We start from the raw sequence: 25105 nt of genomic DNA on the forward strand, positions 1-25105 counted from the left end.
TCGAGATGGTACCACCCCGCACCCCCCGTCCCCCCAATACCCCCCACCCCAGCCCCCCAAAACCTCACTTGAGCTCGCTGTCGAGACGGTGACACCCCACACACCCCCTGTGCCCCCCCCAGCCCCCCAAAACCTCACTTCATCTCGCCATCAAGACTGTGACACCCCCACACCCTCCTGTCCCCCCAACGCCCCCCCGCCCCGCCCCACCCCCCCAGCCCCCAAAACCCTCACTTCAGCTTGTTGTCATCAAGCATGTCCTCAGCATCAGAGAAGTTCAGCACTTGGTCCCCCTTGGGCAGGGGCTGCACTGGAAGGAACAGGAGAAGAGAAGTCGGGGGGGGGCGGGGGGGGGGCAGGGGGGGGCGGGGGGGGCAGGGAGACCCCCCAGCCTCACCGGTCTGGTCATCCAGCAGGTAGTACTGCTTCATGAGCTGCCAGTGGAGCTGCAGGGCCTTGGCTGTCCGGGAGGGATAGAAAACGTCGGGATGTTTGTGGAGCAGCTCCTGGAAGGTGTCGAGCGTGGGCTGGCTGGTCTGCGGAGAGGAGGGGGGACGCATGGCACCCAGGACCCCCACCCAGAGCCCCCCACCTCAGAGGAGGAGGGACACAGGGCACCCAGGACCCTCACACCCCAACCTGGAGCCCCCCACCGCAGAGGAGGGGGGACACAGGGCACCCAGGACCCCCACCCAGAGCCCCACACCCCAACCTGGAGCCCCCACCCCAGAGGAGGGGGGACACAGGGCACCCAGGACCCCCACCCAGAGCCCCACACCCCAACCTGGAGCCCCCACCCCAGAGGAGGGGGGACACAGGGCACCCAGGACCCCCACCCAGAGCCCCACACCCCAACCTGGAGCCCCCACCCCAGAGGAGGGGGGACACAGGGCACCCAGGACCCTCACACCCCAACCTGGAGCCCCCCACCCCAGAGGAGGGGGGACACAGGGCACCCAGGACCCTCACACCCCAACCTGGAGCCCCCCACCCCAGAGGAGGGGGGACACAGGGCACCCAGGACCCCCACCCAGAGCCCCACACCCCAACCTGGAGCCCCCACCCCAGAGGAGGGGGGACACAGGGCACCCAGGACCCCCACCCAGAGCCCCACACCCCAACCTGGAGCCCCCACCCCAGAGGAGGGGGGACACAGGGCACCCAGGACCCTCACACCCCAACCTGGAGCCCCCCACCCCAGAGGAGGGGGGACACAGGGCACCCAGGACCCTCACACCCCAACCTGGAGCCCCCCACCCCAGAGGAGGGGGGACACAGGGCACCCAGGACCCCCACCCAGAGCCCCACACCCCAACCTGGAGCCCCCACCCCAGAGGAGGGGGGACACAGGGCACCCAGGACCCCCACCCAGAGCCCCACACCCCGAAAAGGAGGGACACAGGGCACCCAGGACCCTCACACCCCAACCTGGAGCCCCCCACCCCAGAGGAGGGGGGACACAGGGCACCCAGGACCCCCACCCAGAGCCCCACACCCCAACCTGGAGCCCCCACCCCAGAGGAGGGGGGACACAGGGCACCCAGGACCCCCACCCAGAGCCCCCACCCAACCTGGAGCCCCCACCCCAGAGGAGGGGGGACACAGGGCACCCAGGACCCCCACCCAGAGCCCCACACCCCGAGAAGGAGGGACACAGGGCACCCAGGACCCCCACACAGAGCCCCCCACCCTAACCTGGAGCCCCCCACCCCAACCTGGAGCCCCCCACCTCAGAGGAGGGGGGACACAGGGCACCCAGGACCCCCACCCAGAGCCCCACACCCCAACCTGGAGCCCCCCACCCCACCGTGCTCCCGGCCAGCTCTTACCGATCCCACCTTGTTCAGCAGCTGCTCCTCGGCTTTGCTGAAAAGCACTTTGCTCTGGATGGCGGCGATGGCCTCGGGGTGCAGCTGCCGCATGGCCTGGCAGGCCAGCCTGTAGGGGGGGGGGGGGAGGCGGTGTGAGAGCCCCCCCTGCCCCCCCCCGGGGTGGCTCTGCCCCTCCAGACCCACCCCACACTCACTTGGAGATGATGGGGTCGTAGAGGAGCGCGTACCACCGCTCCTGGATCTCCCGCAGGTTGAAGCGGCAGCTGAACTTGACGCCCAAGTGCACGGACGTCAAGTCGTTGGTCTGGAAAAGCCACCGGGCTGAGGGGACAGGCCCTGGGGGCCACCCCGAAACGCAGGGGTGGCAAACACCTCCCTGCCAGGGTCCCCAGGGGACAGGCAGCCGCCCCCCCCCCCCCCCCAGCTTCCCCCGGGGTCGTTACCTGCAGCACGGCGTTAATGAGCAGAAGGTCGTCGGCGGGTTTCCAGCGGCCCAGGTCCTTGGTCACCTGCAGGGGCTGTTTGCTCTTCTTCATCCGCTTGGCGAGGCCGGGGGTCGGCACCGGGCTGGGCGCGATGGGGGTGGACACAGACTTGGAAACCTGGGGGGGGGGGGAGAGGGGGAGAAATGGGGGTTTAAGGGCTCTCTGAGCTTCCCAGACCCCCGCCCCGCCCCCCACGGCTGGCCCCTGTTGGCCCCTCACCTTCTTCTTCTCGCTGGAGGAAGGCTCGCTGCCCGAGCAGCGGCCGGGCTCGATGCCGGCAGCGCCCTTGGCCCGGCTGGAGGATTTGGCCAGGCTGCTCTCTACCAGCTCATCGTCAAACTTCTTCCGCTTGATGAACCTGGAGGAAACGAGACGGCTCCGAGTCCCGGGGTCCGCGGGCTGCCCCCTACCACGGGCAGGCAGCGGGCAGGGGGCGGGCAGGGGCGAAGGCAGCAGGGTGATGGGGGGGGGGGAGACAGGGAGGGACGGCAGCAGGAGAGGGCAGCAGGGCACAGGCTGGCAGGGGGGTGGGGGGACAGCAGGCGGGGGGGGCAGGCAGGTGGGAGGGGGGCAGCAGGCCGGGGGGGGGGGGCGGCAGAAGGGGCGGGGGGGGGCAGGGAGGCACAGGCTGGCAGGGGAGTGGGCAGGGGGGCAGCAGGCAGTGGGGCAGGCAGGGGGATGGGCAGCGGGGGGGTGGGCAGGGGGGGTGGGCAGGGGGGTCAGCCTCAGCCCCACGCCCCCCGTCTCCCCCCCCCCCCACGTACCGCGAGGAGCTGCGGCGCTTGGGGATGGCGCCCGAGGCCTGGGCCGGGCCCCGCTTCTGCCCCGCCAGCGACTCCTCGTCCTCGGAGCGGCTCGTCGCGCCCGACGCCATCAGTCCGGAGAGCAGCACGTCTGGAGGGGACACAGGAGGTGGCGGTCCCCAACTGCCCATCCCCCCCAGAGCCCACCCGCAGGGCTGCGGGGCAGCCGGGACCTCTGCGCCCCCCCCCCCCACACCCTGGGGGGGCAGCCTGGGGCGGGGGGCTCAACCCCGTGGGGCGTAGGGGGACACAGAGGGGGGAGGGAGGGGGCGCGGGGGGCCGAGGGACACGCCAGGGACACCTGGGTGACCAAAGGAGGGGAGAGGGGCGACACCGGGGCGACCCCAGGAGGGGGAAGGGGGGACACGGCGGGGCTGGGGGCGATGGGGCGCAGGGCCCTGTCGAGGTCCCCCAGCCAAACGCCCCCGCGCCGGGGAGGACCCGGCTCCATCCCCCCGCCCCGGCCGCCGCCTCCCGCGGGGCAGCCCCCCCAGAGCAGCCGGTGCCGGCCCCGGTGCCGCCGCCGCGGCCTCACCATCCCCGGGAGCGGAGGCTCCAGCCGCCCCGCGACGGCGTCCACCCGGCCGCCTCCATGGACGGCGCCACTTCCGGATACCTCCCGGAAGTAGGAGGTGACGTCACATCAAGCGCGCCGAAGCCGCGCAGGGCGCCGCCATCTTGAAAGCTCCGCCCGTTCCCCGCCGCGCGGCGCCATCTTGGCTCCGGGCGCCGCCATCTTGGCTAAGGGCAGAACCGCGCCTCCTCCGCTGTGACCCGCCGTTCCATGGCGGGGCGGGGGCGGCCAGGCCCAGCCCGCGGGGACGGGGATGAGGATGGGGACGGGGACACGGCCCGTTATCCCGGCAGACAGCCCTCGGGCCGACCCCTGCAGCGCTGCCGCCCGCCGCTAAGGCCGCCGCCATCATGGCGGCACCCCCCGCCCACACCCATCATGGCGGCACCCCCGCCCACACCCATCATGGCGGCCTCCAGCGCCCCGCCCACACCCATCATGGCGGCCTCCAGCGCCCCGCCCACACCCATCATGGCGGCCTCCGGCCCCACGGCCACACCCATCATGGCGCCCCCCACGGGCCTCACCCAGCATGGCCGACACCCCCAGGAAGGGACGCGGTCTTTGTTGGAGGAGCTGGTTCTTTTATTGAGTTGAGCATCGCTGTGGGGCCGAGCCCCCCGCCATAGGGCCGAGCCCCCCCATGGGTCCGAGCCCCCCCGTGGGTCCGAGCCCCCCCATGGGGCCGAGCCCCGCCATGAGGCCTACCCCTCCGTGGGGCCGAGCCCTTCCGTGGGGCCAATGGCCCCGTCCCGGTACGACCCATCCCGTGTGCGCCGGCCAACGCGTTGTGCCCCGCTGGCTCCTTCCCAGGGCACCGCCACGGAGGAGGGTCCCGTCTCCGGTGCCCCCCGCGCCCGCCCCACGGCGGCCCCACGGCCGGGCCGCGGCCTAGGCCGAGCTGGGGGTGACGCGGCCGTCGCTGGCCTGGCTGGGGTTGGCGGCCCACTCCTTCCGTTGGATGGTGCCCGTCTTCTCCTCGCGGAACTGCCGCCGCTCCTCCCGCGGGATCTTCACGGCGTGGTACTGCGGCACGGCCGGCGGCGCGGAGCGGGCCCGGCGGAAGAAGCCCAGCTGCGGGGGGCGGCGAGTCAGGGGCCCCCCCCCGGGTCACCCCGGCTCAGCCCCGAAGGGCAGGGGGCACGGGGGGGCTGGTGCTGCCGCTGCAAACCCAGTATGTCCCAGTTCGGGCACTGCAAACCCAGTATGTCCCAGTTCAGGCATTGCAAACCCCACTATGTCCCAGTCTGGGCACTGCCAACCCCAGTATTTCCCAGTCTGGGCACTGCAAACCCAGTATGTCCCAGTTCAGGCACTGCAAACCCAGTATGTCCCAGCTCAGGCACTGCAAATCCAGTATGTCCCAGTTCAGGCACTGCAAACTCAGCATGTCCCAGTTCGGGCACTGCAAACCCCAGTATGTCCCAGTTCAGGTACTGCAAACCCAGTATGTCCCAGTTCAGGCACTGCAAACCCAGCATGTCCCAGTCTGGGCACTGTAAACCCCAGTATGTCCCAGCTCGGGCACTGCCAACCCCAGTATGTCCCAGTCTGGGCACTGCAAACCCAGTGTGTCCCAGCTCAGGCACTGCAAACCCACTATGTCCCAGTCTGGGCACTGCAAAACCAGTATATCCCAGTCTGGGCACTGCAAACCCAGTATATCCCAGTCTGGGCACTGCAAACCCAGTATGTCCCAGTCTGGGCACTGCCAACCCCAGTATGTCCCAGTTTCGGCACTGCAAACCCAGTATGTCCCATTCTGGGCACTGCAAAACCAGTATGTCCAAGTCTGGGCACTGCAAACCCAGTATGTCCCAGTTTGGGCACTGCAAACCCCAGTATGTCCCAGTCTGGGCACTGCAAACCCCAGTATGTCCCAGCTCGGGCACTGCCAACCCCAGTATGTCCCAGTCTGGGCACTGCAAACCCAGTGTGTCCCAGCTCAGGCACTGCAAACCCACTATGTCCCAGTCTGGGCACTGCAAAACCAGTATATCCCAGTCTGGGCACTGCAAACCCAGTATATCCCAGTCTGGGCACTGCAAACCCACTATGTCCCAGCTCGGGCACTGCAAACCCAGTATGTCCCAGCTCGGGCACTGCAAACCCAGTATGTCCCAGTCTGGGCACTGCCAACCCCAGTATGTCCCAGTTTCGGCACTGCAAACCCAGTATGTCCCATTCTGGGCACTGCAAAACCAGTATGTCCAAGTCTGGGCACTGCAAACCCAGTATGTCCCAGTTTGGGCACTGCAAACCCAGTATGTCCCAGTCTGGGCACTGCAAACCCAGTATGTCACAGTTTGGGCACTGCAAACCCCAGTATGTCCCAGTCTGGGCACTGCAAAACCAGTATGTCCCAGTCTGGGCACTGCAAACCCTCACACATCCGAGTTCAGCCACTTCAAACCCAGTATGTCCCAGTCTGGGCACTGCAAACCCAGTATGTCCCAGTCTGGGCACTGCAAACCCACTATGTCCCAGCTCGGGCACTGCAAACCCAGTATGTCCCAGCTCGAGCACTGCAAACCCAGTATGTCCCAGTCTGGGCACTGCAAACCCCAGTATGTCCCAGTCTGGGCACTGCAAAACCAGTATGTCCCAGTCTGGGCACTGCAAACCCTCACACATCCGAGTTCAGCCACTTCAAACCCAGTATGTCCCAGTCTGGGCACTGCAAACCCAGTATGTCCCAGTCTGGGCACTGCAAACCCACTATGTCCCAGCTCGGGCACTGCAAACCCAGTATGTCCCAGCTCGAGCACTGCAAACCCAGTATGTCCCAGTCTGGGCACTGCCAACCCCAGTATGTCCCAGTTTCGGCACTGCAAACCCAGTATGTCCCATTCTGGGCACTGCAAAACCAGTATGTCCAAGTCTGGGCACTGCAAACCCAGTATGTCCCAGTTTGGGCACTGCAAACCCCAGTATGTCCCAGTCTGGGCACTGCAAACCCAGTATGTCACAGTTTGGGCACTGCAAACCCCAGTATGTCCCAGTCTGGGCACTGCAAAACCAGTATGTCCCAGTCTGGGCACTGCAAACCCAGTATGTCACAGTTTGGGCACTGCAAACCCCAGTATGTCCCAGTCTGGGCACTGCAAAACCAGTATGTCCCAGTCTGGGCACTGCAAACCCTCACACATCCGAGTTCAGCCACTTCAAACCCAGTATGTCCCAGTCTGGGCACTGCAAACCCAGTATGTCCCAGTCTGGGCACTGCAAACCCACTATGTCCCAGCTCGGGCACTGCAAACCCAGTATGTCCCAGCTCGAGCACTGCAAACCCAGTATGTCCCAGTCTGGGCACTGCCAACCCCAGTATGTCCCAGTTTCGGCACTGCAAACCCAGTATGTCCCATTCTGGGCACTGCAAAACCAGTATGTCCAAGTCTGGGCACTGCAAACCCAGTATGTCCCAGTTTGGGCACTGCAAACCCCAGTATGTCCCAGTCTGGGCACTGCAAACCCAGTATGTCACAGTTTGGGCACTGCAAACCCCAGTATGTCCCAGTCTGGGCACTGCAAAACCAGTATGTCCCAGTCTGGGCACTGCAAACCCTCACACATCCGAGTTCAGCCACTTCAAACCCAGTATGTCCCAGTCTGGGCACTGCCAACCCCAGTATGTCCCAGTTTCGGCACTGCAAACCCACTATGTCCCAGGCGGTCATTGCAAACCCAGTATGTCCCAGTTCGGGCACTGCAAACCCAGTATGTCCCAGTTTGGGCACTTCAAACCCAGTATGTCCCAGTCTGGGCACCGCAAACCCAGTATGTCCCAGTCTGGGCACCGCAAACTCAGTATGTCCCAGTCTGGGCACTGCAAACCCCAGTATGTCCCAGTCTGGGCACTGCAAACCCCAGTATGTCCCAGCTCGGGCACTGCAAACCCAGTATGTCCCAGTCTGGGCACTGCAAACCCAGTATGTCCCAGTCTGGGCACTGCAAACCCCAGTATGTCCCAGTCTGGGCACTGCAAACCCAGTATGTCCCAGTTTGGGCACTGCAAACCCCAGTATGTCCCAGTCTGGGCACTGCAAACCCAGTATGTCCCAGTTTGGGCACTGCAAACCCCAGTATGTCCCAGTCTGGGCACCGCAAACCCAGTATGTCCCAGTCTGGGCACCGCAAACCCCAGTATGTCACAGTTTGGGCACTGCAAACCCCAGTATGTCCCAGTCTGGGCACCGCAAACCCAGTATGTCCCAGTCTGGGCACTGCAAACCTCAGTATGTCCCAGTCTGGGCACTGCAAAACCAGTATGTCCCAGTCTGGGCACTGCAAACCCCAGTATGTCCCAGCTCGGGCACTGCAAACCCAGTATGTCCCAGTCTGGGCACTGCAAACCCAGTATGTCCCAGTTTGGGCACTGCAAACCCCAGTATGTCCCAGCTCGGGCACTGCAAACCCAGTACGTCCCAGTCTGGGCACTGCAAAACCAGTATGTCCCAGTTTGGGCACTGCAAACCCCAGTATGTCCCAGTCTGGGCACTGCAAAACCAGTATGTCACAGTCTGGGCACTGCAAACCCTCACACATCCGAGTTCAGGCACTTCAAACCCAGTATGTCCCAGTCTGGGCACTGCAAACCCCAGTATGTCCCAGTCTGGGCACTGCAAACCCCAGTATGTCCCAGTTTGGGCACTGCAAACCCAGTATGTCCCAGTCTGGGCACTGCAAACCCCAGTATGTCCCAGTCTGGGCACTGCAAACCCAGTATGTCCCAGTTTGGGCACTGCAAACCCCAGTATGTCCCAGTCTGGGCACTGCAAACCCAGTATGTCACAGTTTGGGCACTGCAAACCCCAGTATGTCCCAGTCTGGGCACCGCAAACCCAGTATGTCCCAGTCTGGGCACCGCAAACCTCAGTATGTCCCAGTCTGGGCACTGCAAACCCCAGTATGTCCCAGTCTGGGCACTGCAAACCCAGTATGTCCCAGTTTGGGCACTGCAAACCCCAGTATGTCACAGTTTGGGCACTGCAAACCCCAGTATGTCCCAGTCTGGGCACCGCAAACCCAGTATGTCCCAGTCTGGGCACTGCAAACCTCAGTATGTCCCAGTCTGGGCACTGCAAACCACAGTATGTCCCAGTCTGGGCACTGCAAACCCCAGTATGTCCCAGCTCGGGCACTCCAAACCCAGTATGTCCCAGTTTGGGCACTGCAAACCCCAGTATGTCCCAGTCTGGGCACTGCAAACCCAGTATGTCACAGTTTGGGCACTGCAAACCCCAGTATGTCCCAGTCTGGGCACTGCAAAACCAGTATGTCCCAGTCTGGGCACTGCAAACCCTCACACATCCGAGTTCAGGCACTTCAAACCCAGTATGTCCCAGTCTGGGCACCGCAAACCCAGTATGTCCCAGTCTGGGCACTGCAACCTCAGTATGTCCCAGTCTGGGCACTGCAAACCCAGTATGTCACAGTTTGGGCACTGCAAACCCCAGTATGTCCCAGTCTGGGCACTGCAAAACCAGTATGTCCCAGTCTGGGCACTGCAAACCCAGTATGTCACAGTTTGGGCACTGCAAACCCCAGTATGTCCCAGTCTGGGCACTGCAAAACCAGTATGTCCCAGTCTGGGCACTGCAAACCCTCACACATCCGAGTTCAGCCACTTCAAACCCAGTATGTCCCAGTCTGGGCACTGCAAACCCAGTATGTCCCAGTCTGGGCACTGCAAACCCACTATGTCCCAGCTCGGGCACTGCAAACCCAGTATGTCCCAGCTCGAGCACTGCAAACCCAGTATGTCCCAGTCTGGGCACTGCCAACCCCAGTATGTCCCAGTTTCGGCACTGCAAACCCAGTATGTCCCATTCTGGGCACTGCAAAACCAGTATGTCCAAGTCTGGGCACTGCAAACCCAGTATGTCCCAGTTTGGGCACTGCAAACCCCAGTATGTCCCAGTCTGGGCACTGCAAACCCAGTATGTCACAGTTTGGGCACTGCAAACCCCAGTATGTCCCAGTCTGGGCACTGCAAAACCAGTATGTCCCAGTCTGGGCACTGCAAACCCTCACACATCCGAGTTCAGCCACTTCAAACCCAGTATGTCCCAGTCTGGGCACTGCCAACCCCAGTATGTCCCAGTTTCGGCACTGCAAACCCACTATGTCCCAGGCAGTCATTGCAAACCCAGTATGTCCCAGTTCGGGCACTGCAAACCCAGTATGTCCCAGTTTGGGCACTTCAAACCCAGTATGTCCCAGTCTGGGCACCGCAAACCCAGTATGTCCCAGTCTGGGCACCGCAAACTCAGTATGTCCCAGTCTGGGCACTGCAAACCCCAGTATGTCCCAGTCTGGGCACTGCAAACCCCAGTATGTCCCAGCTCGGGCACTGCAAACCCAGTATGTCCCAGTCTGGGCACTGCAAACCCAGTATGTCCCAGTCTGGGCACTGCAAACCCCAGTATGTCCCAGTCTGGGCACTGCAAACCCAGTATGTCCCAGTTTGGGCACTGCAAACCCCAGTATGTCCCAGTCTGGGCACTGCAAACCCAGTATGTCCCAGTTTGGGCACTGCAAACCCCAGTATGTCCCAGTCTGGGCACCGCAAACCCAGTATGTCCCAGTCTGGGCACCGCAAACCCCAGTATGTCACAGTCTGGGCACTGCAAACCCCAGTATGTCCCAGTCTGGGCACCGCAAACCCAGTATGTCCCAGTCTGGGCACTGCAAACCTCAGTATGTCCCAGTCTGGGCACTGCAAAACCAGTATGTCCCAGTCTGGGCACTGCAAACCCCAGTATGTCCCAGCTCGGGCACTGCAAACCCAGTATGTCCCAGTCTGGGCACTGCAAACCCAGTATGTCCCAGTTTGGGCACTGCAAACCCCAGTATGTCCCAGCTCGGGCACTGCAAACCCAGTACGTCCCAGTCTGGGCACTGCAAAACCAGTATGTCCCAGTTTGGGCACTGCAAACCCCAGTATGTCCCAGTCTGGGCACTGCAAAACCAGTATGTCCCAGTCTGGGCACTGCAAACCCTCACACATCCGAGTTCAGCCACTTCAAACCCAGTATGTCCCAGTCTGGGCACTGCCAACCCCAGTATGTCCCAGTTTCGGCACTGCAAACCCACTATGTCCCAGGCAGTCATTGCAAACCCAGTATGTCCCAGTTCGGGCACTGCAAACCCAGTATGTCCCAGTTTGGGCACTTCAAACCCAGTATGTCCCAGTCTGGGCACCGCAAACCCAGTATGTCCCAGTCTGGGCACCGCAAACTCAGTATGTCCCAGTCTGGGCACTGCAAACCCCAGTATGTCCCAGTCTGGGCACTGCAAACCCCAGTATGTCCCAGCTCGGGCACTGCAAACCCAGTATGTCCCAGTCTGGGCACTGCAAACCCAGTATGTCCCAGTCTGGGCACTGCAAACCCCAGTATGTCCCAGTCTGGGCACTGCAAACCCAGTATGTCCCAGTTTGGGCACTGCAAACCCCAGTATGTCCCAGTCTGGGCACTGCAAACCCAGTATGTCCCAGTTTGGGCACTGCAAACCCCAGTATGTCCCAGTCTGGGCACCGCAAACCCAGTATGTCCCAGTCTGGGCACCGCAAACCCCAGTATGTCCCAGTCTGGGCACTGCAAACCTCAGTATGTCCCAGTCTGGGCACCGCAAACCCAGTATGTCCCAGTCTGGGCACTGCAAACCCCAGTATGTCCCAGCTCGGGCACTGCAAACCCAGTATGTCCCAGTCTGGGCACTGCAAACCCAGTATGTCCCAGTTTGGGCACTGCAAACCCCAGTATGTCCCAGCTCGGGCACTGCAAACCCAGTACGTCCCAGTCTGGGCACTGCAAAACCAGTATGTCCCAGTTTGGGCACTGCAAACCCCAGTATGTCCCAGTCTGGGCACTGCAAAACCAGTATGTCACAGTCTGGGCACTGCAAACCCTCACACATCCGAGTTCAGGCACTTCAAACCCAGTATGTCCCAGTCTGGGCACTGCAAACCCCAGTATGTCCCAGTCTGGGCACTGCAAACCCCAGTATGTCCCAGTTTGGGCACTGCAAACCCAGTATGTCCCAGTCTGGGCACTGCAAACCCCAGTATGTCCCAGTCTGGGCACTGCAAACCCAGTATGTCCCAGTTTGGGCACTGCAAACCCCAGTATGTCCCAGTCTGGGCACTGCAAACCCAGTATGTCACAGTTTGGGCACTGCAAACCCCAGTATGTCCCAGTCTGGGCACCGCAAACCCAGTATGTCCCAGTCTGGGCACCGCAAACCTCAGTATGTCCCAGTCTGGGCACTGCAAACCCCAGTATGTCCCAGTCTGGGCACTGCAAACCCAGTATGTCCCAGTTTGGGCACTGCAAACCCCAGTATGTCACAGTTTGGGCACTGCAAACCCCAGTATGTCCCAGTCTGGGCACCGCAAACCCAGTATGTCCCAGTCTGGGCACTGCAAACCTCAGTATGTCCCAGTCTGGGCACTGCAAACCACAGTATGTCCCAGTCTGGGCACTGCAAACCCCAGTATGTCCCAGCTCGGGCACTGCAAACCCAGTATGTCCCAGTTTGGGCACTGCAAACCCCAGTATGTCCCAGTCTGGGCACTGCAAACCCAGTATGTCACAGTTTGGGCACTGCAAACCCCAGTATGTCCCAGTCTGGGCACTGCAAAACCAGTATGTCCCAGTCTGGGCACTGCAAACCCTCACACATCCGAGTTCAGGCACTTCAAACCCAGTATGTCCCAGTCTGGGCACCGCAAACCCAGTATGTCCCAGTCTGGGCACTGCAACCTCAGTATGTCCCAGTCTGGGCACTGCAAACCCCAGTATGTCCCAGTCTGGGCACTGCAAACCCCAGTATGTCCCAGCTCGGGCACTGCAAACCCAGTATGTCCCAGTCTGGGCACTGCAAAACCAGTATGTCCCAGTTTGGGCACTGCAAACCCCAGTATGTCCCAGTCTGGGCACTGCAAACCCACTATGTCACAGTTTGGGCACTGCAAACCCCAGTATGTCCCAGTCTGGGCACTGCAAAACCAGTATGTCCCAGTCTGGGCACTGCAAACCCTCACACATCCGAGTTCAGGCACTTCAAACCCAGTATGTCCCAGTCTGGGCACTGCAAACCCAGTATGTCCCAGTTTGGGCACTGCAAACCCCAGTATGTCCCAGTCTGGGCACTGCAAACCCAGTATGTCACAGTTTGGGCACTGCAAACCCCAGTATGTCCCAGTCTGGGCACTGCAAAACCAGTATGTCCCAGTCTGGGCACTGCAAACCCTCACACATCCGAGTTCAGGCACTTCAAACCCAGTATGTCCCAGTCTGGGCACTGCAACCTCAGTATGTCCCAGTCTGGGCACTGCAAACCCCAGTATGTCCCAGTCTGGGCACTGCAAACCCCAGTATGTCCCAGCTCGGGCACTGCAAACCCAGTATGTCCCAGTCTGGGCACTGCAAAACCAGTATGTCCCAGCTCAGGCACTGCAAACCCCAGTATGTCCCAGTCTGGGCACTGCAAACCCACTATGTCACAGTTTGGGCACTGCAAACCCCAGTATGTCCCAGTCTGGGCACTGCAAAACCAGTATGTCCCAGTCTGGGCACTGCAAACCCTCACACATCCGAGTTCAGGCACTTCAAACCCAGTATGTCCCAGTCTGGGCACTGCAAACCCAGTATGTCCCAGTCTGGGCACTGCAACCTCAGTATGTCCCAGTCTGGGCACTGCAAACCCCAGTATGTCCCAGTCTGGGCACTGCAAACCCCAGTATGTCCCAGCTCGGGCACTGCAAACCCAGTATGTCCCAGTCTGGGCACTGCAAACCCAGTATGTCCCAGTTTGGGCACTGCAAACCCCAGTATGTCCCAGTCTGGGCACTGCAAACCCAGTATGTCACAGTTTGGGCACTGCCAACCCCAGTATGTCCCAGTCTGGGCACTGCAAACCCAGTATGTCCCAGTTTGGGCACTGCAAACCCCAGTATGTCCCAGTCTGGGCACTGCAAACCCAGTATGTCACAGTTTGGGCACTGCAAACCCCAGTATGTCCCAGTCTGGGCACTGCAAACCCTCACACATCCGAGTTCAGGCACTTCAAACCCCAGTATGTCCCAGTCTGGGCACCGCAAACCCCAGTATGTCACAGTTTGGGCACTGCAAACCCCAGTATGTCCCAGTCTGGGCACCGCAAACCCAGTATGTCCCAGTTCAGGCACTGCAAACCTCAGTATGTCCCAGTCTGGGCACTGCAAACCCCAGTATGTCCCAGTCTGGGCACTGCAAACCCCAGTATGTCCCAGCTCGGGCACTGCAAACCCAGTATGTCCCAGTCTGGGCACTGCAAACCCCAGTATGTCCCAGCTCGGGCACTCCAAACCCAGTATGTCCCAGTTTCGGCACTGCAAACCCAGTATGTCCCAGTTCAGGCATTGCAAACCCCAGTATGTCCCAGTCTGGGCACTGCCAACCCCAGTATTTCCCAGTCTGGGCACTGCAAACCCAGTATGTCCCAGTTCAGGCACTGCAAACCCAGTATGTCCCAGCTCAGGCACTGCAAATCCAGTATGTCCCAGTTCAGGCACTGCAAACTCAGCATGTCCCAGTTCGGGCACTGCAAACCCCAGTATGTCCCAGTTCAGGTACTGCAAACCCAGTATGTCCCAGTTCAGGCACTGCAAACCCAGCATGTCCCAGTCTGGGCACTGCAAACTCAGCATGTCCCAGTCTGGGCACTGTAAACCCCAGTATGTCCCAGCTCGGGCACTGCCAACCCCAGCATGTCCCAGTCTGGGCACTGCAAACCCAGTATGTCCCAGCTCGGGCACTGCAAACCCAGTATGTCCCAGTCTGGGCACTGCCAACCCCAGTATGTCCCAGTTTCGGCACTGCAAACCCAGTATGTCCCATTCTGGGCACTGCAAAACCAGTATGTCCAAGTCTGGGCACTGCAAACCCAGTATGTCCCAGTTTGGGCACTGCAAACCTCAGTATGTCCCAGTCTGGGCACTGCAAACCCCAGTATGTCCCAGCTCGGGCACTGCCAACCCCAGTATGTCCCAGTCTGGGCACTGCAAACCCAGTGTGTCCCAGCTCAGGCACTGCAAACCCACTATGTCCCAGTCTGGGCACTGCAAAACCAGTATATCCCAGTCTGGGCACTGCAAACCCAGTATATCCCAGTCTGGGCACTGCAAACCCACTATGTCCCAGCTCGGGCACTGCAAACCCAGTATGTCCCAGCTCGAGCACTGCAAACCCAGTATGTCCCAGTCTGGGCACTGCCAACCCCAGTATGTCCCAGTTTCGGCACTGCAAACCCAGTATGTCCCATTCTGGGCACTGCAAAACCAGTATGTCCAAGTCTGGGCACTGCAAACCCAGTATGTCCCAGTTTGGGCACTGCAAACCCCAGTATGTCCCAGTCTGGGCACTGCAAACCCAGTATGTCACAGTTTGGGCACTGCAAACCCCAGTATGTCCCAGTCTGGGCACTGCAAACCCCAGTATGTCCCAGTTTCGGCACTGCAAACCCACTATGTCCCAGGCGGTCATTGCAAACCCCAGTATGTCCCAGTTCGGGCACTGCAAACCCAGTATGTCCCAGTTTGGGCACTTCAAACCCAGTATGTCCCAGTCTGGACACCGCCAACCCCAGTATGTCCCAGTCTGGGCACCGCAAACTCAGTATGTCCCAGTCTGGGCACTGCAAACCCCAGTATGTCCCAGTCTGGGCACTGCAAACCCCAGTATGTCCCAGCTCGGGCACTGCAAACCCAGTATGTCCCAGTCTGGGCACTGCAAACCCCAGTATGTCCCAGTCTGGGCACTGCAAACCCCAGTATGTCCCAGTCTGGGCACCGCAAACCCAGTATGTCCCAGTCTGGGCACTGCAAACCCAGTATGTCACAGTTTGAGCACTGCAAACCCCAGTATGTCCCAGTCTGGGCACCGCAAACCCAGTATGTCCCAGTCTGGGCACCGCAAACCCCAGTATGTCACAGTTTGGGCACTGCAAACCCCAGTATGTCCCAGTCTGGGCACCGCAAACCCAGTATGTCCCAGTCTGGGCACTGCAAACCTCAGTATGTCACAGTTTGGGCACTGCCAACCCCAGTATGTCCCAGTCTGGGCACTGCAAACCCCAGTATGTCCCAGCTCGGGCACTGCAAACCCAGTACGTCCCAGTCTGGGCACTGCAAAACCAGTATGTCCCAGTTTGGGCACTGCAAACCCCAGTATGTCCCAGTCTGGGCACTGCAAAACCAGTATGTCACAGTCTGGGCACTGCAAACCCAGTATGTCCCAGTCTGGGCACTGCAAACCCCAGTATGTCCCAGTCTGGGCACTGCAAACCCCAGTATGTCCCAGTTTGGGCACTGCAAACCCAGTATGTCCCAGTCTGGGCACTGCAAACCCAGTATGTCCCAGTTTGGGCACTGCAAACCCCAGTATGTCCCAGTCTGGGCACTGCAAACCCAGTATGTCCCAGTTTGGGCACTGCAAACCCCAGTATGTCCCAGTCTGGGCACTGCAAACCCAGTATGTCACAGTTTGGGCACTGCAAACCCCAGTATGTCCCAGTCTGGGCACCGCAAACCCAGTATGTCCCAGTCTGGGCACCGCAAACCTCAGTATGTCCCAGTCTGGGCACTGCAAACCCCAGTATGTCCCAGTCTGGGCACTGCAAACCCAGTATGTCCCAGTTTGGGCACTGCAAACCCCAGTATGTCACAGTTTGGGCACTGCAAACCCCAGTATGTCCCAGTCTGGGCACCGCAAACCCAGTATGTCCCAGTCTGGGCACTGCAAACCTCAGTATGTCCCAGTCTGGGCACTGCAAACCACAGTATGTCCCAGTCTGGGCACTGCAAACCCCAGTATGTCCCAGCTCGGGCACTGCAAACCCAGTATGTCCCAGTTTGGGCACTGCAAACCCCAGTATGTCCCAGTCTGGGCACTGCAAACCCAGTATGTCACAGTTTGGGCACTGCAAACCCCAGTATGTCCCAGTCTGGGCACTGCAAAACCAGTATGTCCCAGTCTGGGCACTGCAAACCCTCACACATCCGAGTTCAGGCACTTCAAACCCAGTATGTCCCAGTCTGGGCACCGCAAACCCAGTATGTCCCAGTCTGGGCACTGCAACCTCAGTATGTCCCAGTCTGGGCACTGCAAACCCCAGTATGTCCCAGTCTGGGCACTGCAAACCCCAGTATGTCCCAGCTCGGGCACTGCAAACCCAGTATGTCCCAGTCTGGGCACTGCAAAACCAGTATGTCCCAGTTTGGGCACTGCAAACCCCAGTATGTCCCAGTCTGGGCACTGCAAACCCACTATGTCACAGTTTGGGCACTGCAAACCCCAGTATGTCCCAGTCTGGGCACTGCAAAACCAGTATGTCCCAGTCTGGGCACTGCAAACCCTCACACATCCGAGTTCAGGCACTTCAAACCCAGTATGTCCCAGTCTGGGCACTGCAAACCCAGTATGTCCCAGTCTGGGCACTGCAACCTCAGTATGTCCCAGTCTGGGCACTGCAAACCCCAGTATGTCCCAGCTCGGGCACTGCAAACCCAGTATGTCCCAGTCTGGGCACTGCAAACCCAGTATGTCCCAGTTTGGGCACTGCAAACCCCAGTATGTCCCAGTCTGGGCACTGCAAACCCCAGTATGTCACAGTTTGGGCACTGCAAACCCCAGTATGTCCCAGTCTGGGCACTGCAAACCCAGTATGTCCCAGTTTGGGCACTGCAAACCCCAGTATGTCCCAGTCTGGGCACTGCAAACCAAGTATGTCACAGTTTGGGCACTGCAAACCCCAGTATGTCCCAGTCTGGGCACTGCAAACCCAGTATGTCCCAGTCTGGGCACTGCAAACCCTCACACATCCGAGTTCAGGCACTTCAAACCCCAGTATGTCCCAGTCTGGGCACTGCCAACCCCAGTATGTCCCAGTTTCGGCACTGCAAACCCACTATGTCCCAGGCGGTCATTGCAAACCCACTATGTCCCAGTTCGGGCACTCCAAACCCAGTATGTCCCAGCTTGGGCACTGCAAACCCAGTATGTCCCAGTCTGGGCACCGCAAACCTAGTATGTCCCAGTCTGGGCATTGCAAACCTCAGTATGTCCCAGTCTGGGCACTGCAAACCCCAGTATGTCCCAGTCTGGGCACTGCAAACCCCAGTATGTCCCAGCTCGGGCACTCCAAACCCAGTATGTCCCAGTTTCGGCACTGAAAAACCAGTATGTCCCAGTTTGGGCACTGCAAACCCCAGTATGTCCCAGTCTGGGCACTGCAAAACCAGTATGTCCCAGTCTGGGCACTGCAAACCCTCACACATCCGAGTTCAGGCACTGCAAACCCAGTATGTCCCAGTCTGGGCACTGCAAACCCCAGTATGTCCCAGTCTGGGCACTGCAAACCCAGTATGTCCCAGTTCGGGCACTGCAAACCCAGTATGTCCAAGTCTGGGCACTGCAAACTCCAGTATGTCCCAGTCTGGGCACCGCAAACCCAGTATGTCCCAGCTCAGGCACTGCAAACCCAGTATGTCACAGTTTGGGCACTGCAAACCCCAGTATGTCCCAGCTCAGGCACTGCAAACCCCAGTATGTCCCAGTCTGGGCACTGCAAAACCAGTATGTCCCAGTCTGGGCACTGCAAACCCTCACACATCCGAGTTCAGGCACTTCAAACCCAGTATGTCCCAGTCTGGGCACTGCAAACCCCAGTATGTCCCAGTTTGGGCACTGCAAACCCCAGTATGTCCCAGTCTGGACACCGCCAACCCCAGTATGTCCCAGTCTGGGCACCGCAAACCCCAGTATGTCCCAGTCTGGGCACTTCAAACCCAGTATGTCCCAGTTCAGGCACTGCAAACCCAGTATGTCCCAGTTTGGGCACTGCAAACCCAGTATGTCCCAGTCTGGGCACTGCAAACCCCAGTATGTCCCAGTTTGGGCATTGCAAACCCCAGTATGTCCCAGTCTGGGCACTGCAAACCCAGTATGTCCCAGTTTGGGAACTGCAAACCCAGTATGTCCCAGTCTGGGCACCGCAAACCCCAGTATGTCCCAGTCTGGGCACCGCAAACCCAGTATGTCCCAGTCTGGGCACTGCAAACCCCAGTATGTCCCAGTCTGGGCACTGCAAACCACAGTATGTCCCAGTCTGGGCACTGCAAACCCAGTATGTCCCAGTCTGGGCACTGCAAACCCAGTATGTCCTAGCTCGGGCACTGCAAACCCCAGTATGTCCCAGTCTGGGCACTGCAAACCCAGTATGTCCCAGTCTGGGCACTGCAAACCCCAGTATGTCCCAGTCTGGGCACTGCAAAACCAGTATGTCCCAGTCTGGGCACTGCAAACCCTCACACATCCGAGTTCAGGCACTTCAAACCCAGTATGTCCCAGTTTGGGCACTGCAAACTCCAGTATGTCCCAGTCTGGGCACCGCAAACCCAGTATGTCCCAGTCTGGGCCCTGCAAACCCAGTATGTCCCAGCTCAGGCACTGCAAACCCAGTATGTCCCAGTCTGGGCACTGCAAAACCAGTATGTCACAGTCTGGGCACTGCAAACCCTCACACATCCGAGTTCAGGCACTTCAAACCCAGTATGTCCCAGTCTGGGCACTGCAAACCCCAGTATGTCCCAGTTTGGGCACTGCAAACCCCAGTATGTCCCAGTCTGGACACCGCCAACCCCAGTATGTCCCAGTCTGGGCACCGCAAACCCCAGTATGTCCCAGTCTGGGCACTTCAAACCCCAGTATGTCCCAGTTCAGGCACTGCAAACCCAGTATGTCCCAGTTTGGGCACTGCAAACCCAGTATGTCCCAGTCTGGGCACTGCAAACCCCAGTATGTCCCAGTTTGGGCATTGCAAACCCCAGTATGTCCCAGTCTGGGCACTGCAAACCCCAGTATGTCCCAGTCTGGGCACTGCAAACCACAGTATGTCCCAGTCTGGGCACCGCAAACCCCAGTATGTCCCAGTCTGGGCACTTCAAACCCAGTATGTCCCAGTTCAGGCACTGCAAACCCAGTATGTCCCAGTTTGGGCACTGCAAACCCAGTATGTCCCAGTCTGGGCACTGCAAACCCCAGTATGTCCCAGTTTGGGCATTGCAAACCCCAGTATGTCCCAGTCTGGGCACTGCAAACCACAGTATGTCCCAGTTTGGGAACTGCAAACCCAGTATGTCCCAGTCTGGGCACCGCAAACCCCAGTATGTCCCAGTCTGGGCACCGCAAACCCAGTATGTCCCAGTCTGGGCACTGCAAACCCCAGTATGTCCCAGTCTGGGCACTGCAAACCACAGTATGTCCCAGTCTGGGCACTGCAAACCCAGTATGTCCCAGTCTGGGCACTGCAAACCCAGTATGTCCTAGCTCGGGCACTGCAAACCCCAGTATGTCCCAGTCTGGGCACTGCAAACCCAGTATGTCCCAGTCTGGGCACTGCAAACCCCAGTATGTCCCAGTCTGGGCACTGCAAAACCAGTATGTCCCAGTCTGGGCACTGCAAACCCTCACACATCCGAGTTCAGGCACTGCAAACCCAGTATGTCCCAGTCTGGGCACTGCAAACCCCAGTATGTCCCAGTCTGGGCACTGCAAACCCAGTATGTCCCAGTTCGGGCACTGCAAACCCAGTATGTCCCAGTTTGGGCACTGCAAACTCCAGTATGTCCCAGTCTGGGCACCGCAAACCCAGTATGTCCCAGTCTGGGCCCTGCAAACCCAGTATGTCCCAGCTCAGGCACTGCAAACCCAGTATGTCCCAGTCTGGGCACTGCAAAACCAGTATGTCCCAGTCTGGGCACTGCAAACCCTCACACATCCGAGTTCAGGCACTTCAAACCCAGTATGTCCCAGTCTGGGCACTGCAAACCCCAGTATGTCCCAGTTTGGGCACTGCAAACCCCAGTATGTCCCAGTCTGGACACCGCCAACCCCAGTATGTCCCAGTCTGGGCACCGCAAACCCCAGTATGTCCCAGTCTGGGCACTTCAAACCCCAGTATGTCCCAGTTCAGGCACTGCAAACCCAGTATGTCCCAGTTTGGGCACTGCAAACCCAGTATGTCCCAGTCTGGGCACTGCAAACCCCAGTATGTCCCAGTTTGGGCATTGCAAACCCCAGTATGTCCCAGTCTGGGCACTGCAAACCACAGTATGTCCCAGTCTGGGCACTGCAAACCCCAGTATGTCCCAGTCTGGGCACCGCAAACCCCAGTATGTCCCAGTCTGGGCACCGCAAACCCAGTATGTCCCAGTCTGGGCACTGCAAACCCCAGTATGTCCCAGTCTGGGCACTGCAAACCCCAGTATGTCCCAGTCTGGGCACTGCAAACCACAGTATGTCCCAGTCTGGGCACTGCAAACCCAGTATGTCCCAGTCTGGGCACTGCCAACCCCAGTATGTCCCAGTCTAGGCACTGCAAACCCAGTATGTCCCAGTCTGGGCACTGCAAACCCAGTATGTCCCAGTTCGGGCACCGCAAACCCAGTATGTCCCAGTTTGGGCACCGCAAACCCAGTATGTCCCAGTCTGGACACCGCCAACCCCAGTATGTCCCAGTCTGGGCACCGCAAACCCCAGTATGTCCCAGCTCGGGCACTGCAAACCCAGTATGTCCCAGTTCAGGCACTGCAAACCCAGTATGTCCCAGTCTGGACACTGCAAACCCAGTATGTCCCAGTCTGGGCACTGCAAACCCCAGTATGTCCCAGTTTGGGCACTGCAAACCCCAGTATGTCCCAGTTTGGGCATGGCAAACCCTCGCACACCCGCACACGGACACCGCAGACCCTCGTCCCTCCGCCTTGGCACGCTGCCAGCCCCGCACCCCCCGCCGCGTGCCCGCCAGCCCCCGCGCGCCCCTGCACACCCGTGCCCGCTGCCCGCCGGGGCCGTGCCCGCTCAGCGCCGTTACCGCTCGCCCTCCAGCGCCTGCTGCTCCGCCGCCGAGGGCTGCAGGCCCAGGCGCGCCCGGTAATAGTTAGCGGCGTAGCGGGACTGCCGGGTGCTCCGCGTGAAGAAGCCGCACTGGGGAGGAAGCGAGAGGGTGATGCCGGGCAAGGCCAGGCTGGGTGGCACGGCACGGCATGGCACAGCATGGCACAGCATGGTACAGCATGGCACGGCACAGCATGGCACGGAACGGCATGGTATGGCACAGCACGGCACAGCACGGCATGGCGCAGCACGGCACGGCACGGCATGGCACAGCTTGGCACGGCACGGCACGGCATGGTACAGCACGGCACGGCATGGCACAGCATGGTACAGCATGGCATGGCACGGCACGGCATGGCACAGCATGGCACAGCATGGCACAGCATGGCATGGCACAGCACGGCATGGCATGATGTCACATGACACGGCATGGTACGGCATGATGTCACATGACATGGCACAGTACGGCACGGCATGGCATGATGTCGTATGACACAGTATGGCACAGCATGATGTCCCATGGCACGGCACAGCATGATGTCACATGGCACGGTGTGGCACAGCATGACATGGCATGACACAGCATGGCACGGCACGGCACGGCACAGCATGGCACAGCATGGCACGGCATGGCACAGCATGGTACAGCATGGTACAGCATGGCACAGCATGGCACGGCATGGCACGACACGGCACAGCATGGTACAGCATGGCATGGCATGGCACGGCATGGCATGATGTCACATGACACGGCATGGTACGGCATGATGTCACATGACATGGCACAGTACGGCACGGCATGGCATGATGTTGTATGACACAGCATGGCACAGCATGATGTCCCATGGCACGGCACAGCATGATGTCACATGGCACGGCATGGCACAGCATGACATGGCATGACACAGCATGGCACGGCATGGCACAGCATGGTACAGCATGGTACAGCATGGCATGGCACGGCATGGCATGATGTCACATGGCACAGCATGGCACGGCACGGCATGGCATGGCACGGTACAGCACAGCATGGTACAGCATGGCATGGCACGGCACGGCATGGCATGATGTCACATGACACGGCAAGGTACGGCATGATGTCACATGACATAGCACAGTACGGCACGGCATGGCATGATGTTGTATGACACAGCATGGCACAGCATGATGTCCCATGGCACGGCACAGCATGATGTCACATGGCACGGCACGGCACAGCATGGCATGGCACAGCATGGTACAGCATGGCATGGCACAGCACAGCACGGCACGGCACGGCATGGCATGATGTCACATGACACGGCATGGCATGATGTTGAATGACACAGCACGGCATGGCATGATGTCACATGGCACGGTGTGGCACAGCATGGCATGGCATGACACAGCATGGCACAGCACGGCACAGCATGGTATAGCATGGCACGGCACGGCATGGCATGATGTCACATGACACAGCATGGCACGGCACAGCACGGCACGGCGGGGCGGGGGTGGCAAAGCCCACCCGTGCAGGGCACCCCCCGGTGGGGGAGGGGACACTGGCCCCAGCCCCCCCTCACCTTCCAGAGGAGGCAGACGAGCAGGGCCAGCACCAGGACGCCGCCCAGCACCGCCAGCAGGATGACCCACCAGGGCACGCCGCCCGCCACTGCCACGCCGGGGTCCAGGTAGATGGAGACGGGGATCTGGGGGGGTGGGGGGAGGGCGGTCAGGGTTGGGGGGCGGGGGGAGGGGATTTGGGGGTGCAGCAGGGGGGGGGATGGGGGGGCCAGACCTGCGTGGAGGCATCTTTCAACACCAGGTTCTTGATGGGGGAGGTGACGGTGATGCTGGCGCGCAGGATCAGCTCCACCGAGGTGACAGCCAGGTACTCCTGAGGGGGATGGGGGGGTGGGGGATGGGTGGGGGGGCTGAGCCCCCTCCCCCACGGTGGGGGTCGTCCCCCCGTCCCCCCCCAGAGCCCAGGTACCTCCAGGAAGGTGCCGTTCCAGAGGCGCCCGCGCGCCGTCAGCAGGGTGGCACGCTCGGCGCTGGGCAGCGGGCAGCGGAACGTCAGGCAGCGCGCGGTGCCCTGGGCGCAGTCCTGGGGGGCACCCAAGGGTGGTGGTGGGGGGGTGTCAGTCGGGGGGGCACCCAAGGGTGGGGGTGGGGATGGGGGGGGGAGGAGGAGCCCAGCAGCTTTGGGGGGGCCCAGCTGCAGGTATGCACCCAGCATTGGGGTGCCCTGGGGGGGGGGGGGCTTGCCAGGAGTGGGGGTCCCCACGGGCAGGGGACCCCAGGATTTGGGTGCTCCCCAGGAGTGGGGGAGCTCAGGAGTGGGGGGTCCCCACAGGCAGGGGACCCCAGGATTTGGGTGCTCCCCAGGAGTGGGGGTACCCCAGGATTTAGGTCCCCATGAGTAGGGGACCCAGGAGTGGGGGGTCCCCATGAGCAGAAGACCCCAGGGGCAGGTGCACCCATAAGTAGGGGGACCCCAGGAGTGGGGGGTCCCCACAAGCAGGGAACCCCGGAGTGGGGGTCCCCATGGGCAGGAGACCCCAGGATTTGGGTGCTCCCCAGAAGTGGGGGAGATCAGGAGTGGGGGGTCCCCATGAGCAGGAGACCCCAGGGGCAGGTGCACCCCAGGAGTGGGGGGTCCCCACGAGCAGGAGACCCAGGAGTGGGGGTCCCCATGGGCAGAAGACCCCAGGATTTGGGTGCTCCCCAGGAGTGGGGGAGCTCAGGAGCGGGGGGTCCCCATGGGCAGGGGACCCCAGGAGTAGGGGTACCCCAGGAGGGGGTGCTCCCCATGAGGACACCCCAGAAGCCCCCCCCCCCCCCCTCACCAGCGTGACGTTCCTCCTCCGCTCGGCTCGTGCCGGCACCCACCAGGACCCCGGGGTGGGCGCTTCGGGGGGGTCACCCCTCCCGGGGGGCTCCTGTGTGTGTGGGGGGAGGGGCAGGCATTGAGGGGGGGCAGCAGGGACCACCAGGGGCATCCCCCTGCCTCTCACCCCACCCCCACCCCCGCCACCCCCCCCCACCCCCCCGCTCCGTGTACCAGGGCCAGGCGCAGCGGGTTGGGGGAGGGGCTGCAGGCCGGCCGCGGCGCGGGGGGGCCCCCCATGTCGGGCGGCGCGGGGGGGCCCCCCAGCTCCAGCTCCAGGGGGTACAGCAGCCACTTGCCGTTGGGCAGCTCGTGGGGCCACTGCAGCGTGAGGGCGGCCGAGCCCAGCGTCCGCAGCGGCTGCCCACGGGTGGCCACCTGGGGGGCGAGCGGCGTCAGGGACCCCCGCCCCACTGCCGCCCCCCCCACGGGACCCCCATCCCCCCCACCACAGGCCCCCCGCACCACCCCCACCACTATGGACCCCCCCCTCCCATCCGTGGACCCCCCCATCCACCCCATGGAACCCCCCATCCCATCCATGGACCCCCCCATCCCCCCCACGGGACCCCCACCCCACTGCCACCCCCCCACAGGCCCCCC

The 25105-nt window shown here is 61.1% G+C and overlaps 2 protein-coding genes across 6 annotated transcripts; both read right to left on the bottom strand.

Annotated features, from left to right (window-relative positions):
* Window positions 1-222: 222 nt before the first annotated feature.
* MCRS1 (microspherule protein 1) lies at window positions 223-3776 on the bottom strand (the record flags this gene model as incomplete). 5 transcript variants are annotated; one of them, XM_080411821.1, is made up of 8 exons in its annotated part: window positions 3656-3776; window positions 3082-3211; window positions 2537-2675; window positions 2276-2434; window positions 2027-2136; window positions 1839-1938; window positions 398-506; window positions 223-310 (listed from the first exon to the last, which is right to left on the bottom strand). In XM_080411821.1, exons 2-8 carry the CDS (start codon window positions 3189-3191, stop codon window positions 231-233), a joined length of 807 nt encoding a protein of 268 aa, XP_080267947.1. In that variant the 5' UTR covers window positions 3192-3211; window positions 3656-3776. The 5 variants fall into 5 exon arrangements, with proteins under 5 accessions (XP_080267947.1, XP_080267945.1, XP_080267946.1 ...); XM_080411819.1 differs by having other exon boundaries at window positions 398-536; XM_080411820.1 differs by having other exon boundaries at window positions 1830-1938.
* A 374-nt stretch (window positions 3777-4150) lies between these two features.
* LOC308057769 (integrin alpha-7-like) lies at window positions 4151-25015 on the bottom strand (the record flags this gene model as incomplete). The annotated part of the gene is made up of 6 exons (XM_080411816.1): window positions 4151-4768; window positions 23196-23321; window positions 23411-23509; window positions 23606-23719; window positions 24462-24554; window positions 24677-25015. 6 exons carry the CDS (start codon window positions 25013-25015, stop codon window positions 4586-4588), a joined length of 954 nt encoding a protein of 317 aa, XP_080267942.1. The 3' UTR covers window positions 4151-4585.
* Window positions 25016-25105: the final 90 nt, after the last annotated feature.

The sequence above is a fragment of the Falco punctatus genome, assembly GCF_963210335.1.
Source record: "Falco punctatus genome assembly, contig: scaffold_287, whole genome shotgun sequence".
Classification (NCBI taxonomy): Eukaryota; Metazoa; Chordata; class Aves; order Falconiformes; family Falconidae; genus Falco; species Falco punctatus.